The sequence below is a fragment of the Trifolium pratense genome, linkage group LG4, assembly GCF_020283565.1.
Source record: "Trifolium pratense cultivar HEN17-A07 linkage group LG4, ARS_RC_1.1, whole genome shotgun sequence".
Lineage (NCBI taxonomy): Eukaryota > Viridiplantae > Streptophyta > Magnoliopsida > Fabales > Fabaceae > Trifolium > Trifolium pratense.
This window is the reverse complement of record NC_060062.1, coordinates 13,707,474-13,725,156: the sequence shown is the minus strand read 5'-3', so window position 1 is coordinate 13,725,156 and position 17,683 is coordinate 13,707,474. Positions and strand designations below refer to the sequence as shown.

At 31.9% G+C, this 17,683-nt stretch overlaps 2 protein-coding genes and 1 pseudogene across 6 annotated transcripts; 2 read left to right on the top strand and 1 right to left on the bottom strand.

Annotated features, from left to right (window-relative positions):
• The first annotated feature begins 1,434 nt into the window (after positions 1-1,434).
• Positions 1,435-4,149, top strand: LOC123920297 (sigma intracellular receptor 2). The gene is made up of 2 exons (XM_045972563.1): positions 1,435-1,861; positions 3,694-4,149. The coding sequence occupies exons 1-2, from the start codon at positions 1,538-1,540 to the stop codon at positions 3,871-3,873; spliced, it is 504 nt and encodes a 167-aa protein (XP_045828519.1). The 5' UTR covers positions 1,435-1,537; the 3' UTR covers positions 3,874-4,149.
• Positions 4,150-5,778: 1,629 nt separating this feature from the next.
• LOC123920296 lies at positions 5,779-7,408 on the top strand (annotated as a pseudogene).
• A 1,288-nt stretch (positions 7,409-8,696) lies between these two features.
• Positions 8,697-16,299, bottom strand: LOC123920294 (homeobox-leucine zipper protein HDG2-like). 5 transcript variants are annotated; one of them, XM_045972559.1, is made up of 13 exons: positions 15,914-16,299; positions 15,214-15,331; positions 14,273-14,571; positions 13,715-13,832; positions 13,425-13,613; positions 12,383-12,823; positions 12,044-12,145; positions 11,617-11,817; positions 10,860-11,034; positions 10,423-10,694; positions 9,993-10,088; positions 9,292-9,699; positions 8,697-8,723 (listed from the first exon to the last, which is right to left on the bottom strand). In XM_045972559.1, exons 3-12 carry the CDS (start codon positions 14,503-14,505, stop codon positions 9,325-9,327), a joined length of 2,202 nt encoding a protein of 733 aa, XP_045828515.1. In that variant the 5' UTR covers positions 14,506-14,571; positions 15,214-15,331; positions 15,914-16,299; the 3' UTR covers positions 8,697-8,723; positions 9,292-9,324. The 5 variants fall into 5 exon arrangements, with proteins under 5 accessions (XP_045828515.1, XP_045828517.1, XP_045828514.1 ...); XM_045972561.1 differs by having other exon boundaries at positions 14,273-14,568; positions 15,914-16,273; XM_045972558.1 differs by having other exon boundaries at positions 14,273-14,568; positions 15,210-15,331; positions 15,914-16,239.
• Positions 16,300-17,683: the final 1,384 nt, after the last annotated feature.

Below are 17,683 nucleotides of genomic sequence, written 5' to 3'. Positions count from 1 at the left end.
TTTTAATTTTCCAAAATAAATTTCAATCACCATGTAAATGAGAGGTATCAATAAGTTCTTGAACACACAACCTATAAGCAATTCTAACCGAATAATCACCATTACTTTCACCACTCCCTGGACTTCTATCCTCTGTAGCTGATGGGTAAAGAGAAGTATCAAGAATTCTAGCAACAATGGCCGTGTCAAAAATTGACGGAATAAGGTGATTGTCCCATTCCTTATTGTCATGCTTCATTTTGTGAGGTTTTTAGCTTACTTATTTAGGGGTTAAACGACAATAAGTTATTGGTGGTTAAAAGCTGTCGGTAAATAATTTATAGGTTTGTTAGTTAATAAGATTTCCTTATAGTCACAATAGTTAATAAGATTAATTTAGTAAGTGTGTGATGATTTATTATAATTTTATTATTTTTCTTATTTTATGTACAAAAATCTTAAACTATCTAAGAAGTCGCACACATTTGAAAACTATCTAAAAAAATGTTAAACTACAAATTGAGGCTTATTAAATAATTTGACTCAAGTGATTTATGAACGATGAATCGTTCGAGAAAAACTCAAATTCCATAAAACTTTATTACTAATAAAAAATTGAGTTTTCTGATACACCATTATTTTGATTTAATCAAAAGACCATATTAATTTACTAATCACCATTTTCAAAATTTGACATGAATTTTTAATCAAACAACTTTATATATTGTATAATTTGAGTTACATTATATCCTCAATTGTCAACCAAAAATTTCACAAACTTTTAAGATAAAATGACTTGTTTTTATTCCTTTTATTATTTTGAATTTCTCAAATCGCATCCATTAAAACATGTTTTGCAATTTACGAGTTCAGAGAAATATGAGTCAATTTCTGAGTTTAGAGAAAAATATGTTTTTCGGTTTAATTTTGTTTTTGTTTTTGTCCTCTCCGCAATTTTATTTTTGGATTTGATCCCTCTAAGTGGATGACTGGACAAGACATCATCATTGACACATAACATTTGCCACGTCATCCTCTGTTTGCCACATCATCATTTTTGAAACGACACTTAACGTTAGAGACTAAAACCAAAAGGATTTACACATTCAATGACTATTTTAAAACAAAAAAATTTACAAGGACGAAAACAAAAAACTTACGAACTTACAGAGACGAATCAATCATTTAAGCAAAAATATTTCTTAGTTGAACCCTGAATATTGCTCTAGAAATCAGATTGTTAATAACATAATAACAAGATAAAGAAGATAAATAAATTGAAGTTTAAGTTTATTTCCACTCCTACCGGTTTATATCAGTTGGACCGGTTCAAATATAAGAGTGGTTTAATATAGTGACCGGACCAACCATCTGTCCGGTTCCCGGTCTAACCCGTACGGTTGGTTTTCAAAAAACCGTCTTTATGTTCAGTGGAATTTTCAAGGGTCCAAGATCCCTCTTTTTCTTCTTCCAACCATCAATCAATCTCTCTTCTTCCATTCTTGCTTCCTCAAATCTCACAAACAAACAAAAAAACAAGAAAAGAAAAAAACCAAACATGGGTGTTGTGTTAAAGCTTGTAGATGCAATCTTGTTCCTATTCTTTCTCTTAATAGCAATTGTAGCACCATTGATAGATTCTCAAACATGTCTCCCTTTATCTTACTTTCCTGATATTCTTGTCAATGTTAAAACATGGTACACAAATGAATATGGTGATTATCTTGTTGCTGAAAAACCACATTTCTTTGTTGGTCTTATTTGGCTTGAACTTCTCTTTCAATGGCCTCTTTCTCTGATTAATCTCTATGCTATGTTGTCTTCTAAGCCTTGGTTTAATACCACTTGTTTGATCTATGGTGTTTCTCTTTCCACTTCCATGGTATTTTCTTTTTCTTTTACAAATTTATGTTTTTTTAATCATTTATAAATTAGCCATTGCATTTTTTTGAAAAACTTTTATATGGGTCATGTGATTTTCTGTGGTTGAACATTATAGATTGTGTGGTAGTATTGTATGATTAGGGTTCTGTATGTAAATGGAGAGTAGAGAAAATGAAAATTGCATATTTTTTTCCTATGAATTGCGGACACTCTTTGGATTAGGCATGCGTGTCCGACACAGACACTTATAATTACATTGAATTGTGTCATTTTCTCAAATTATTATCAGTGTCGATGTGTCAGTGTCCGTGTCGTATCCGGTGTCCATGTCTGTGTTCGTGCTTTATACTTTTTTCCGATGGGTTGAGGTAAAAAGCCAAACTTTTTAATGATAGGTGGTTATTCATGCATTTGGTGTCATTACATTTGTTTGTAGGAATCTGTTGGTTGTTATTAGATTCATTTTCATTATGGAATTGTTGTTCTGTGCCTAACATTTTCATTTGAAGATATGTTTGGTTATTGGATTGTACTAGGATTAAAATGGTCTCTATCTAGTTTTGGAAAATTATATTTTGCTATGCTTTTTTGCATTTGTAGTTGTTAGATCATGTTCAAATGGTTATCAAGTTTGCTCTCTGAATTTTATACAAAACAAAATGGGGGTTATGCAGTTCTATAGATTAGATTTAAAATTTAATCAGAAACTAATATCGGGGTTATTTGACATGGGTTTGATTCGACAATATTGGGGGCGTAATAGTCGTTTGGGTTTTTAGATTGGGACAAACTCACCATTAAAACTAGCTTGTAAGGTGAGAGATGTCGTATTGAAAAGAGGAAGACCTGGAAAGAGTTTATAAAGAGTGAAATCTCTCACATTACAAGTTAGTTTTGTAGGATTACCTTTAAGATGCTTTCATAGTTTATCCAAGATTTGTTAGACCGTCTGCTATTGGCCCAGTTGGGTCATGTTCCAGATATCCAATCTTGGATGCAAGAGTTGTGTGTTAAGATTCGCACATTGAATGAGATATGATTTGAAAATGGGTTTATAAGTGAGAGGCATTTCTTACCTTCTAAATTTGATTTGTGAGTTTCAGTTAAACTCAAATTAAGATAGGCTTCATCAGAGCTATAGATGGCGTCACAATGTGATTTTGACTTTGTTACAGTTAGGATAATCTGTCTTGATTTTAACTTGACATATTTTTATTGTTTGTGGGTATATGTCATGGTCTGTCTAACTTTGTCGTCTAAGTTGTAAATCTCTGCATTGATTTTGTAAAAGAGCATTTGTTTCACCGATAATATAAGTGGTATAGTCTATTATGTTTTTGGATTGAGCCTAACTCATCCTTAAAAGCCGGCTTATAAGGTGAGGAATAACATATTGAAAAGAGATAAAGCCTAAAAAAAGTTCATAAAAGGTGACATCTCTCACCTTGCAATCTCCGATGTTGTAGGGTGGAGTTAGACCCAGTCCAAATTTTTAGATAATATTTGAGTCTATCCATGATCCTTTGGGTCAGCCACTATCAGGCCATGCTCCTGATATCCAACCTTGGGTGTGAGGGGTGTGTTTAGAGTTCCACATTCGATGAGACGCGGCCTGAAAATGTGTTTATAAGTGGGAGTCATCTCTAGCTCATCTCTCACATTATAAGCCATTTCACACTTTATAACTCGATCTTGGGAGGTTGAGTAAAGTAAAGTCTTCATCCCAGTCATAAATGGTGTCACAATGAGATTTTGTTACAGTTCGAATAATCTATATCTAGATTTTTTTTACTTTACATCTTTTGATTGTTTGTGGTTTATGGATTGCAGGTTGCTGTATTATCAGAAATGATGGGATCCAAGAAAGCATCGGATAAACTCTTGACAATGTATTTCCCTTTCATGTGTTTGGGTGTTTTAGCTACTCTCAGAGGTTTGTTGACAAATTCTTCCAAGTCTTCTTCAGCTTTTGGCAAGAGACCTGCAATTGCGAGGAAAAAACGAGCTTGAAACAGTTTTTACTGAATCAAACTTGAGAAAATGCGAAGAGAAGAAGAACTGTTGGTGTGAAAGGATGTAGCATGCAAATTTACTTCGTCTAACCATGTTTCGGTACCTTTTAGTGTTGAGTTTGTATTTAATCGATTAATCGGCATTTTAATCATTGAAATTGTTAGGGTTATTGAAATTAGTCCCACAAATTTGTGAAATAGCAATTTAGTCTCTTAAATTGAACAATATCAGTCAATATTTTGTCTTGATGTAGCAAGAGATTATTCAAATCAATATGTAGTCTTTCCTATAAGTTTTGACGGATGTTTATAAAAGCGATATTTTGGCAGATCGACTAAATTGATTAACTTTCTTTAAGAGACTAATTTGCTATTTGTAAATTTGAGGGACTAAATTGTTTGACTCTTATAATTGAGTACTGAAATGCTCGTTTACTCTATTTAATTCATTGTGTTTAGGTATTTGAGAAAAAGATTTTGATTCACGTATACATCAAATTTCATTGTGTTGATTACTTTATTGCCATGATTGCTTAAGCTAAATGTTTCTTCAAGATGATCCATATGGTTAAGTTCAAGTATGCAGAAACTAGATCAGATAGATGGAAAAACAAGATAATGAGAAACACAAAACAGAAAAAGAACGCACATTTTTACACGAAGGGTTAATCAGTGAACTACTTCGTGTAAAAATGTGGAACTATGTATAGTATACCGAATATGATCAACTTAATCGGTTCTTTCCTATAAATTTGCGCATGAATTGAGATTTACTGATGTATATCCGTAAAATGATCTGCAAAATCGTCAATTTATTATATTTGTGTTCATCCTTTCACATGTTATTATCATAGGCAGTAAAGGGCACTATTTTCCCCTCCCAACATAAGTTCAGATGTACAAATATTAAAAAAAAAATCACATTTTGTACAGTCTGAAAGTGCAGATTCAAACAATGAGTTGTCCAAAAGTGCTGATTTAGACAATTTGTGCTGTTTGGAAGTGCACTTCCAAATATATGGAATATTTTTTAGTACCAAGAGCAGCAAAAAGTAGCACCTAACACTAAACATAAAGTGCATGTTTGAAATTACGTTGAGTCTGAACAAAATCACAGTGATGCTTTGAGTTTGTTAAAGCTCTAAAGTTTAGCTTTTGTAAAATAACCTTGAAATTGAATTCAATTTTCACTTTGAGTATATTTGTCTGGTAGTGCACTTTGAGGATGAAATTCAGCAAAGGAACTGTCATAGACTTGAGATTGAATTCAATTTCCACCTCCTTAAGTTTCTGAATTGGCATCAAATTTTTAATATGTGTTTGGCTTTGCAGTTAACTCTCTTAAGCCTCAAGCTTCCAACGGTAAAAATATGTGGAGAAGGAGAATCACATATAATTTGTTTTTTTGTCAAATAGTCCAGTGGTTAGAATTTCATCCCTTAAGGTGAATAAGTGGAGAAGGAGAATCTCAAGTTTGATCTGCAGTTTCTGCATATTGCAATATCCCTACCAATCGAGTTATTCTCGGGAGAGGAATCAAATTTAACTTGTTTCGTTATTGACAATAAACTAAAATGTGTATTCACCCTTATTTCATGCAAATACTATACAGCCTTATTTCCAAATGTGTTTTGTGCCACCAATCTTTGTATGCATTGTTCCTCTGCTATAAGTTTTTGTTTTCTGGTTTTGGCGGATAGTACACTTATGAAGTAGAAAAAACCATCCAAATTAATGACACGTTATCCAACATAACACAGTTTTAAAATATGTATAATTGATTATATATATTTAAGCTTCAAATCCAATTCTACAAGAATGTTAATATTCAATTCATAGTAAAATTTCATATTATAAATACCTCAAATATTCTTGAGTACAAGCACCACCACACACCCTTCTCACAACTAATCAACTTAATAGCAATTATTTGTAACACTTCACTAGCTACCATGGCAACCAATAATCAATTATATCATATTTCATTGGCATTGCTCCTATTTTTGGGATTGTGGACTATTCAAGTCACTTCTCGCACTCTTCAAGATGACACCATGAATGAAAGGCATGAGCAATGGATGGATCACTATGGCAAAGTCTATAAGGATTCTCAAGAAAGGGAGAAACGTTTCAAGATATTCACAGAGAATGTGAATTATATCGAAGCTTTCAACAATGTTGCCAATAACAAGCGATACAAACTAGGCATTAATTAATCAATGAGGAGTTCATAGCATCAAGAAACAAATTCAAAGGGCATATGTGCTCGTCAATCACAAAGACAACAAGTTTTTAAGTATGAAAATGTATCTGTAATCCCATCTACGGTGGATTGGAGAAAAAAGGAGCAGTGACACCGGTGAAGAACCAAGGCCAATGTGGTAAGTGCTTACTCCCTCCGCCCTATAATGAGTGATTCAGTTGACTATTTCACATATGTCAACGCATAACTTTAGCCATTAATATCTTAAATTGTATAATAGTAAAGATATTCTTCGAAACAAATCTAACATCATATTATATGCTAATATTTGTTTTACTTATTAGTAGAAAAATATGGTCAAAACAAGATATGTGAATAGTGCACATAGTTAAACTAGGTCACAGGGACGGAGGATATCAAATAAGTAATGTGTTCAAAATTCTATATGTGGTAAAAAAAATTAATTATCATCTAACTATGACTAATTTTAATTTATCATTGGTAGGATGTTGTTGGGCATTCTCTGCAGTTGCAGCAACCGAAGGAATTCATAAGTTGAGTTCTGGAAAGTTGATTTCTTTATCAGAACAAGAACTTGTTGATTGTGACACGAAAGGTGTGGACGAAGGTTGTGAAGGTGGTCTTATGGACGATGCTTTCAAGTTTATCATTCAAAATCACGGACTCAGCACCGAAGCCAAATACCCATATCAAGGTGTTGATGGAACATGCAATGCAAACAAAGCATCCATCAACACAGTTAAAATTACCGGATATGAAGACGTCCCCGCCAACAATGAGCAGGCACTACAAAAAGCAGTGGCAAATCAGCCAATTTCTGTAGCCATTGATGCTAGTGGATCTGACTTTCAATTTTACAAAAGTGGCGTCTTTACTGGTTCGTGTGGAACTGAGTTGGATCATGGTGTTACTGCTGTCGGATATGGCGTAAGTAATGATGGAACCAAGTATTGGTTGGTTAAAAACTCTTGGGGAAGAAGGATACATTAGAATGCAAAGAGGAGTTGATGCTGCTGAAGGACTTTGTGGCATTGCAATGGAAGCATCTTACCCTACTGCTTAAATTCCAAACTTAATAATAGTACTTATGTTACTTAAACATTGTAATATACACACACCATGGTTTCTACACTAGTTGTGTATATTATATACATCTACTAGTTATACTTGTACATTTATAAACACAATGAATATATTATGAGTAAACATGATTGATCACTCCTTTTTTTTAGCTACATTATGATCTGAATGGGGTCTGACTTAGGCAACTTCTAGAGGAAGAGCATGTCGACCACGAAAGAGTTGTTAATAGAATGAGGGTGAAATAAAGTATCTTTATCTCGTTTTGATTCTCACATGATGTGTATTGTTTCTCTGTCTCTTTTTCCATTACATCTTCCAATGATCATACTTTCTGCGTGTAACCACAAAGACTAATTATAATCTCTTCCAACAAATTAATGATTTCAATATACATTAACGAAAAATCAAATCCTAAACAAAATAGTTAATGAGTTCAAGTATTCACTACTTATGTCACACAATATTTATGATATTTGGTGTTTTGAATAATATTGTCCTAGCGATATAGTTGCACTCTTTCAAAAATTGTGTAGCTCCTTTTGAATTGTATCATTACAAAGTCTATTATGTCGTATATATAGTTTATTTTTACATCTCTCAATTATATTAGATTAGAGTACTTCGTATATGGAGTTTGTATTTATATTTCTTCTTTGGCACTAAAAATACTTCCTTGATAATGAATTTTCGACTTTAATTAGAAGTTGGATATTTGTGGGAGAAAATTCTTATATGATCAATGACTACGACCTTTTGACCCATCTCAATAATTAAGGGTAAGGGTTCTTAATGATAAGTTTGTGAGGATCAATAAATTTCACAAGTTGGTAAGCCCTTAGCTAAAAACATAGCATATTATTAAGAGCAAATAATGGTCAAGATCCAAAGCATACATGTCAATTTGATGGGGCAATTAATAGGCTACCCATAATATGATATTAAATATAAGTACTTCACATTTATCCTCTATTAATTATATATGATATGATATGATATGATGATAGACCATCCCTATAACTCAACCACCTTCATCATTCAATATTTGGGTCATAGCAAAATACAAATATATTATTATTAAATAATAAGACAAAACATGTCAATTTCACTTAAGAGAGGAATGAAATAAATCCATTTCAAAATTCTAAAAAGGGAAAAATAGTTATAATGAGAAATTAAGCAATGGTATGTCTTAGGTGCAAACCTCATACAATGCTGGTCCCACATCTAAAACAAATAATTAAGAGAGGTTTAGTTCAAAACTAAAGCCTAATTAGTTAAACAAAATAGTGACCCTAATTATATCTAATTTAGTCTTAAGAAACATTGATAGGGTAGTAAGGTGATAATAGTGTTAGCTCAACATTTACTATATCTAGGGAAGTCAATTCCCGAACCTTAATTAATAATCCTCTAAGAAAGGATTTTGCAAGGTGCGCTCTTGACTTCTCCCCATTTTTGTAAATTAATTAAGCTTAATTAAGTTCCTCACCACCTTTTGATTTTTCTTCAAAGCAATGCATAATCCATTTTCTCCTTGTAAACTGCAAGAGCAATGTAACAAAGTTAGAAACTACTTTAAAATTAATCATTGAAGTTGTTATAATGTCAACATTAATGTTTTTCACTATTTCTAGAATCCTATACCTTACATGATTTGATGGATGTATTCTTTAGATATGAATGCACTTAAGTTCATTTTAAATTGTGATAAGCGATTTCAAGTGCAGTTGCAATAAAACAATTTTAAGGGTCTCCGCAACGCCACAAAAATCACAATTGGTGTCACATTTATCCCAATTTTACTACAATATTAAAGTTTTAGGAATAACTGCAACTACGATTGCAACCATATATCGTCAAATATTTTAAAAATAGTCTCTAACTTTATATACTTGAAATTAAATTAATTCAAAAGTGTTAATTTTTCAAAGATCAATTTGATTCTTAGTATTTAACTTTAGGAAATATTTGAAGAGACTGTTAGACAAAGTAAAATGAGTTGAGGTAAAAACTTGATCCTCACCACCTTACTCTGGTGTCCGTGTCTTTGCTGCATAGTTTTTTAGGTGATCAATATAAAGCTAATATATAATAAGCTAAATAAATTACCTCAAAATCCACATATTAGTCATGAAGCTCAACTCAAGCAACACCTTCACCAGACAAAGAAGCTTTGATTCTCTCAACAGTACAAGCAATAAGACTATTAACAGTTGCAACAGATCCAAGAGAAAGTTTAGCAGTTGGAACAGAATCAACCAATATTTGAAATGCAACAGTCAAAAGTGATCCACCACCACCAGCAGCTTGTCCTCCATTTTCACCATTTCCAATTGCATTTCCATCGGGAAGGATAGCGAATCCCGATGGAAGAAGTGCTACATAATCTGGATCTCCTCCATTTAGAACTACATTCATAGCAACAATGTCTACTGGTGCATATATCACAAATGAACCTGTTGAATCTGTTAGACTCTCTTGTAATATTAACATGTTGCTCTGGCTTGAATTTGCACTCTGCATATTGTAAGTTATTATAGTTTAGTACCTTAGTATTTCAGTTACACTTAATCGTAATGTTTTAAAAACCAGACCGAAGATTGAACAAGTCACACCTTTAAATTATTGTTCAATTTGTTTAACTGGTTAGATTGTTGTTGAACCACATGACTAACAAATAAGTACGTATTAAAATATACTCAAAATGAAATAGTTGAACCGATCGCAGTTGAATCAACCGACAAACTTGTATTAGTTAAATCGGCGGTTCAGTTTTGAAAACATTGGTTTAATATAAAATATGAACTTACATTAACTCTTAGGAGAGACACACAATTTCCGGTATCTCGTCCATTTGCAATGTGCGCCATTTCTTGGACTACTCCACCATTGGAAAGAATATCCCACTGTTAATTAAGAGAATAATAAAAAAAAATTAAATATGAACAAATATCCAACATGAATTGTCAACGAAACATTAACACAGAGATGACATTGACTCGTAAATATTAGTCATAATGTCAATAGTTGAACGTAATTGTATTTATTAGTGTGACGTTAACATCTGACAAAAACATATATCTTATGCTGAACACAATTTTAATTTGAAGTGTCGGTGAAATATAGTCAAACTTTTAAAACCAATATGCTATCAAAATCCAAAAAAGACAATGATACTAAATCAAGTTAATTTTCAAATAATTGACTTAGTAATAACAAACAATAATTAAAACACATTACCTCATTTCTTGAGTTTTCATCACGAAGAAAATCAAAGACTTGTTTAGGTGGAACAGGAAGCCAAAAAGAAGTAGCAGCACTAAGAACAATACCAGGAGGTCTTCCAGGATCATCAACACTCTTACGTGTCATCACTCTGACATCATCAGCTCCTGTTCCAGATAATGTTGTCCATGTATGTGCTGTTGAAGCACTTACTCCACCACAAAAACTTATCACCATTCTCTCTGCTAGTTTCATCATACTCTTCCTCCCTTCTTGGCTTGTTATCACTATAATCCATCCATATCATAACAATTGTCACATATGCGGCATAAATTGGACAGTGATTCACATGTAACGTCAGCAAGTATTGTCACGTATGCTGACATGACATGTAAGTCACATGTCACATGTGCATTGACTTAGTAAAAAAAAAAGTTAAAAATAAAATATACCGCCAACATCTACGGTAGGAATGTTTGTTGCCATGGAGCTAGCAAGTCTTTCACATTGTCGATCTAAAGTTGCAACCCAACGTTTTGCACCAAATGCATGTCCAGTGCTAACAAGCTGCTTGTATAGATTATGAACACCTCTATCATCCACTTCTACATGCTCAACCCATGTCACCTATTGTCGTCATACATTAAATATCAAGTCACTTTGAAAAAATTACTAAAATAAATTAACATTAAGACTTTAGATGTTTCTGCATCGATATCACAACTGCAATTATGGTCAAATCGACAATATTACTGCGATATCAATGTTTGCAACGTAAGCACAATAAGGATCTTATTGCAATTTAGAGCAAAGAAACTATAGTTTCAGTTGTCGTCAGCATTTGCAATTGCTATCGCATTATTTCTGTTGCGGTAGCGTCCACAAATAGTTGACCTTATCAAAAGATTTTGGTCATGTTCGTTGAAATCTTCTCGCAAAAAATTAAAATTGCAGAACCCCAAATCCCAATATGATTTAAATGTTATAAAATGGTCTCTCAACTCAACTATGTTTCAAATACCTCTCATTTGGTATTTATTGAACATACTAAGATTCTACCATGATGGGTAAGAAATAATATAATGACAAGGTGGTGTGCTATATATTATATAATTTGTGAAAATTTTAAATTATTTTGTGCCGCAATGTACGTTGAAGCAACCGCAATTGCATCTATGACTGCAATTTAAAAATTGTGTTATTAATTACCTTGGAGTAGCCATTTGGCATCTCTTGAATTAAGCAACCAGAAGGCCTTCTTCTACATCTAGATGTAGGACTAGGGCGCAAATTATCCAAAGAAACATCCACAACTGCCCATGTCCCATCAGTATGTTGTTTGCAATACCTTACAAAGTAAGTCTCTCTAGTTGGCACAAGTGGTGATGGAACTTGAAACTCTGCTGTCATCTGCACAATCAAACAATACAATCACTGTTTATTCTTCATTAATTTTCCTCCTTAATCATCAACTAAATGCGTATAGCACGAGAAGGTTCAGAAAAACAAAGAGCTACTAGAAGTACACTCCATCAGAAACTTCATTAATATCATAATTTGCATATTTGATTATTTGTGATTTTGGAACCAAAAAATAGTATTTTTCATTTAAAATTAAAATTTAGTTACTATGTACCACTTGTAAAGCACCATTGTAGTTTCCTGCCACACCAGTTGACAACACTTCCACAGTCATAGCTCTTGAAACAATACCAGCAAACACTGTTGACCATTGGTTCTACAAGTTAAAAAAAAAAATCAAAATTAATTAATATCACAATCTAGAAATAAAAGATCATAAAATATACACCTGGTTTTAAATTGCAATGCGGCCGCAATATAACGGTTTTTAAAGTTTTTTTCAACATTAACACAACTAAAATTTTAACAACATAACTGCAACCGTAACTGCAATTTAAAACTTTTATATACGCACGAAGCAGTAATAATGTGCGAAAGAATATGTATAATTTACCACATCCATGAGAATCTCAACAAGGTTGACATGATTCATGATAACAACACTAGTTTCTCTAGAAGCTTCACACTTAAAACCGTTAGGTTTAGGTCCAATTCCGCGAGGAAATGACCTAACATATTCATCTTCATTAAGAACAGTACCAGCTCCATCAAGTGTAGTACTTAACCAAAGTGGATCACCCATTTGTGCCATTCCAATAAGTTCTTCCATAGCTGCAACAGCTAATTCTATTATTATTGGTTTATCTGCTTCAGTAGGTCCACTGATTGACCTTAGAATATCTCCACTTGTTCCATACATTTCCATACCACCAATTCCTTGGTTGTTACCAACAAAACCAATTTCTGGACGAGGTGGGAGAGATGGTGAAATGTTTGAATAGTTTACCACCGGCTTTCCTACGTACTTGGCTGCGATTGCTGAGATTCGGTCGATCTGAAAATGACAAGTCATAAAATTATTATAGAATAGTGTCATACAGAAACACCGGGGAAGAAAAAGATGTGGATTTTAATCATGTGGCATTCATGGCTATAACTGAATTTGGATCCCTTACAAATATTATATAGTGCAAGAGTCATAGTGCTCGTAAAAATTAGCGAATGTTAGGAATTGAGAAATAAGCATATTCGAGTTTGTTTTAGATTGCCTATATATCATTACTATATAGTGTAGTAGTAAGAAGCAGTAGAAATCGTTAGATTTAGAGAAAGAAATTTATCTTTCTAAAACTAACGGTTTTTACTGCTACAATTGCTGCACTGTACAACGGATGGAGAAAATTTGGATTTGTTGACGGCGATTTCAGAATTGAGACATAGGTACATTTTTGTTAAGGAGGAAGTGTTTCTCAAAGCAAGTGTAACATATTAAGATGTTTTGTTGATCTATTGGAGTTTTTGGCTTTTCTTGTTGTACCATCCATCAAGTTGTTTTTTGACACTTTTTTGCTTTTGTAAGCTTTGATGTCCAAAAGAAGAAAAGATAGAGAAAATGGCAAATTTTCACACTTGAAGAAGTTGCAAAATTGAAGTACCTCTTCTCTTAGCCTTCCATTTTCAAGCCTCAAATGATGTTCATCAAAAGACATTTCACCTATAGCTGTAGGACCACCACAATTAGGACATGAAGCATTGCTAAGAGCTTCTCTATACCTCATGTTATCAGTTCTAAGCTTTTCATTTTCTGCTCTAAGCTGTGAATTCTCCGATCGTTCATGTTGTGTCTGCAAACAAAACACATCACCTTTGTAAAAAACGAAAAAGAAAAAAAAAAGTATATGTTAAAAACTTTGATATATTATTTTGTATAAAAATTGTAGCATACCTTCATTTGAGTTCTTTTGTTTTGAAACCAAAACTTAACTTGCAATGGCTCTAACCCTAATTCTCTGCTTAACTCCTTCCTTTGCTTGTCATCTGGGTGTGGACATTCCTTGAAGAAACTAAAACAAAACAATAAAAAAAAATTCAATTTACAATTTTCTTCAAAGAAAAAGATATGATTCATTATTATCTACTATTAATAACACGGCATTAATGATCATTTTACGGCCTTCAATGAAATTTGAACTCTGTCACCTAACAAAGTCAAGGTCTTACTACCATTGAGCTGACACCTCTTGTTTTTCTGAACCTTCTCGTGAATATATTATAGTATTATATATGTACAAGGGGGTTCAGAAAAACAAAGAGCCCAGAAGTATACTTCATCAGAATCCAACAATCTCTAATGTAATTTAGGAAATTGAGTTGACACCTTGTAAACAAGGAAAAGAGAAGAAGATACATGTATCTGATCTAAATTTTGATGAAATAGATGTACTTTTTTGTTTATATTTGTTAGAAAAAAAAAAGTATAGTAAAAAGGGTATATTCTACTTACGCTTCCATTTCTTGGATCTGATGCTGAGTGTGGCGGTGGTAACGTTTTCTTTTGGGACGTGGTTCTTGTTCATCACCAGAAGCAGCACCACCTTCATGATTTTCACTGCAAGATTTTGTGGCACTTTCAAAACATTCATCTTCACGGATTCGAGGAACATCACTTTCTGAAGTGTTTTGCATCATCTCTAACGGATGAAACTGACCAGCTTCCAACAAGTTTGACTGAAACATTGTTTTTTGTCTTTCTCTTTATCTTCAGATCTTTATAATTCCCAAGCCCTATTGTTTTTCAATCTACTAATAAAAAACAATACAATATTATTATATTATATTATTACATTATAAATATAAATAATATAATATTGTACGGTAAAGAAACAAGTCAAAGACAAACTTTTTTCTTTGTTTCTTGCCCTAAAAACACTTTTTTATTTAAATTAATATAATATAATATATATATAAAAATATCTATAAGCTGGGTTTTATATAACAATCACGGTAACAATTGTTATTGCTTCGCAATCTAGATATATATTTTTTGGTGAATTATGAAAAAAATAATGCTTCAATTGCGTTTAGTCGTAGTTCAGATTGCAGTTGCAGACCTTTTCTTTTTTCTTTTTATGAGAAAGTAAAAAACTTACTTCGTAGAGAGGATTGTTAATGACATGGATTTAGTGTATCGAGAAGGATATTAACCACCATTGGTACAATAAAAAGAGAAAATTAAAACCTTGGTTTTGAAGTTGTTAACAAGAAATAGAAAGAAAGCATTAAAATTTATAAAATAAAATAAAAAATTAAGCAAAAATTGAACTCCAAAAAAGTGAAGAATTGAAGAGGGTTAGAGTGAAGAAAAAAGAAAGAGGAGAATAGTTATTATTAGAAAAAGACTTGGAAGAAAACGAGTTGAAAAGTTAATAGAAACATTATACCTACCAACCAAAGCTGTCAAAGAGTAAGAAGAATCAAAGATGATGTTGATCCAAACACACCAACGTTATTACTCCTTCCTACTATCATTAAGCTACAAATTCAGCTTTTATATAATCTGCCACTGTAAAAACAAAACTTAGTGTATTAGTTTTTACTACAAAAAAATAACAAATAACACTCTCATTCTCCTAAACGTGTCCTCCAAGAAGAAAAATATCCATAAAAAAAATAAATAACAGTGTATGAATGAATGAAATAAAAAGAAAGTAAATATATTGGAGATTTTTTCTCTTTTTCTTACAGAAAAAAAAAATCAACAAAAACCGAATAAAATTGCTAAAATTATTTTTTAGAAAATTAGCATCTACAAAGATCTCGGATATTCCTCAAACGTTTCCTATTTTTTAGTATATATGTTTTTTTTCTTACAAACCTAACGCTTTCTTACACACTCAACTCAAACTCAACCCTAGCTAAAAATAAAACCACTGCAACAACAAAAAAAAAAAACTCACTCAAAAAAAAAAAATCAGTTGACCTATAAAATTGTTAAAAATATTAAAAAAAAAACACAAAGATCTTTTTATTTTACAAAAACCATTATGATCTCCCAGAAATCATAGAGTTAATACAAAAAAAAAAATAATGTTATGATCTGAAAGAAGCTTATGAATGCTAAAAAAAAAACTTTATACACACTCACCAGTTATGAATGATGGAAAGGGTTGGTGTAGATCTATGTTAAAAAAAAAACTTGATGGAAAAAAGAAGAGAGATATTTTTTTGGTGGTTTTGAGAGAAGGATAATATGGGAAGAAAAGGTTAAAAGTTAGAAGAAAGAAACGGTAGTTTTAGAGAGAGAAAGAGCATTGAAGGAAGATAGAGAGGGAGTGGGGAACAGATAGAAGAAAAAGTGGCAGAGAAGAGTAATTGAAGAGCGTATTGAGAGGGTGCAATTGCATTAAATGGTGGTTTAATTGCATTGCTTGCTACTCAGGGGAGAGAGAGAGAGAGAGAGAGAGAGACGCGCCATTTTTTGTTTTTTGTTTTGTTTTTTATTTATGGATTAGAAGAAGAAAAAAAATGTGTGTTAATGCCGGTGATTTTGTGTAACCTATGACGGCTACCAAACATAATTCGATCTTGATTTTGATTTATTTGTGCGTGGGACTCGTTGGATTTTTGGGTTAATGCATTGATGTTTCGTTATTAGTACTGGTGAAATTTTAAGGAAAGTTTTCGAGAGAAATTTTTCATTCATCTTGTGTAAAATAAAGTCAAACGCATCACGTAAGTATAAATGTAAGTATAGTATAAATGTAAGTATAGGCTGTATAGCTCAATGGGTGGATAGTGCATTTTATATATATGATTTGGATTCGATTCGAAATCTCCTGTTTATTCATCTTAAAAGTTAAATTTCTAATTATTAAGTTATTTGAAAAGAAAAAAAAAATGTTTGGTAAAAATAGTCGATGACTCAAGGAGCTGTTTTTTTTATTCAGATAGGCTGATCACTTTTGATTTAAGTTTGGGAGCTAGTGTCTAGTGGCATCTTTATGTGTCGAGTTGATGTCTTCTCTTGTGGTTTTGAAGCTGAGAGTGTATTTCTAAGTATGAGATTAGAAGTTGACCTCGATTAGGTTGTGTTTGTTTTAATATTTTGATTATTAGGTTGTTTTTGTTTTAGTATTTTTATTGGTGTTCCGCTTATATATGACGTCTTTGTTTTGTAGCTCCTTTTACTGGTCTTTGTTCGTCTTGTGTAGAGACTTGATTATTATTAATAATATATTTGTCGTTCAAAAAAAATAGTGTATGACCGATCAGTTAGCTAGTAAATGATAGCTTATAAATTATAGGTGAAAGTTAATTGAAGTGTATAGTAAAATTAGTTGTTTATAACTAGTTGGTAAATGTAAAATGAAATAAAAATGACATTCTTAATTAATACTCTCTCCCGTCCTTTTTATAAGAAAAACTTTGGGAAAAAAATTGGTCTTTTTTATAAGAAACTTTGATCAGTTTTCAAATGTTTTAAATGTTTAATTCCACTTATGTCATTATTTATTATGAGAGGAAATATTATAAGTAAGTTAGTTGAATTAAGAATAATTAAATAATGATATACATGGAATACATTTAAATTTATAAGATTATTAAATGAAAATAACTATGTAAAATGTACATTCTTAGTTGTGTAATTTTTAAAAAAATTTCCTTATAAAAAGAACCAGAGGGAATAATAAAATTTATTAATGTAATATATCTTTTATATATTATTATTATTATTATTGTTAAATTAATTTTTATATGCTAAAATTTTATTTTAAACTTATTTTTATTTTAATGTAATATGTATTTCACATCAAAGGTACGACTACACTAGCAAAGGTGAATAAATTATAAAAAAGAAAATAGCGGATAGTTGATAAACTATCTAATAGCGGATAAGCTTATACTGAGCTATCTC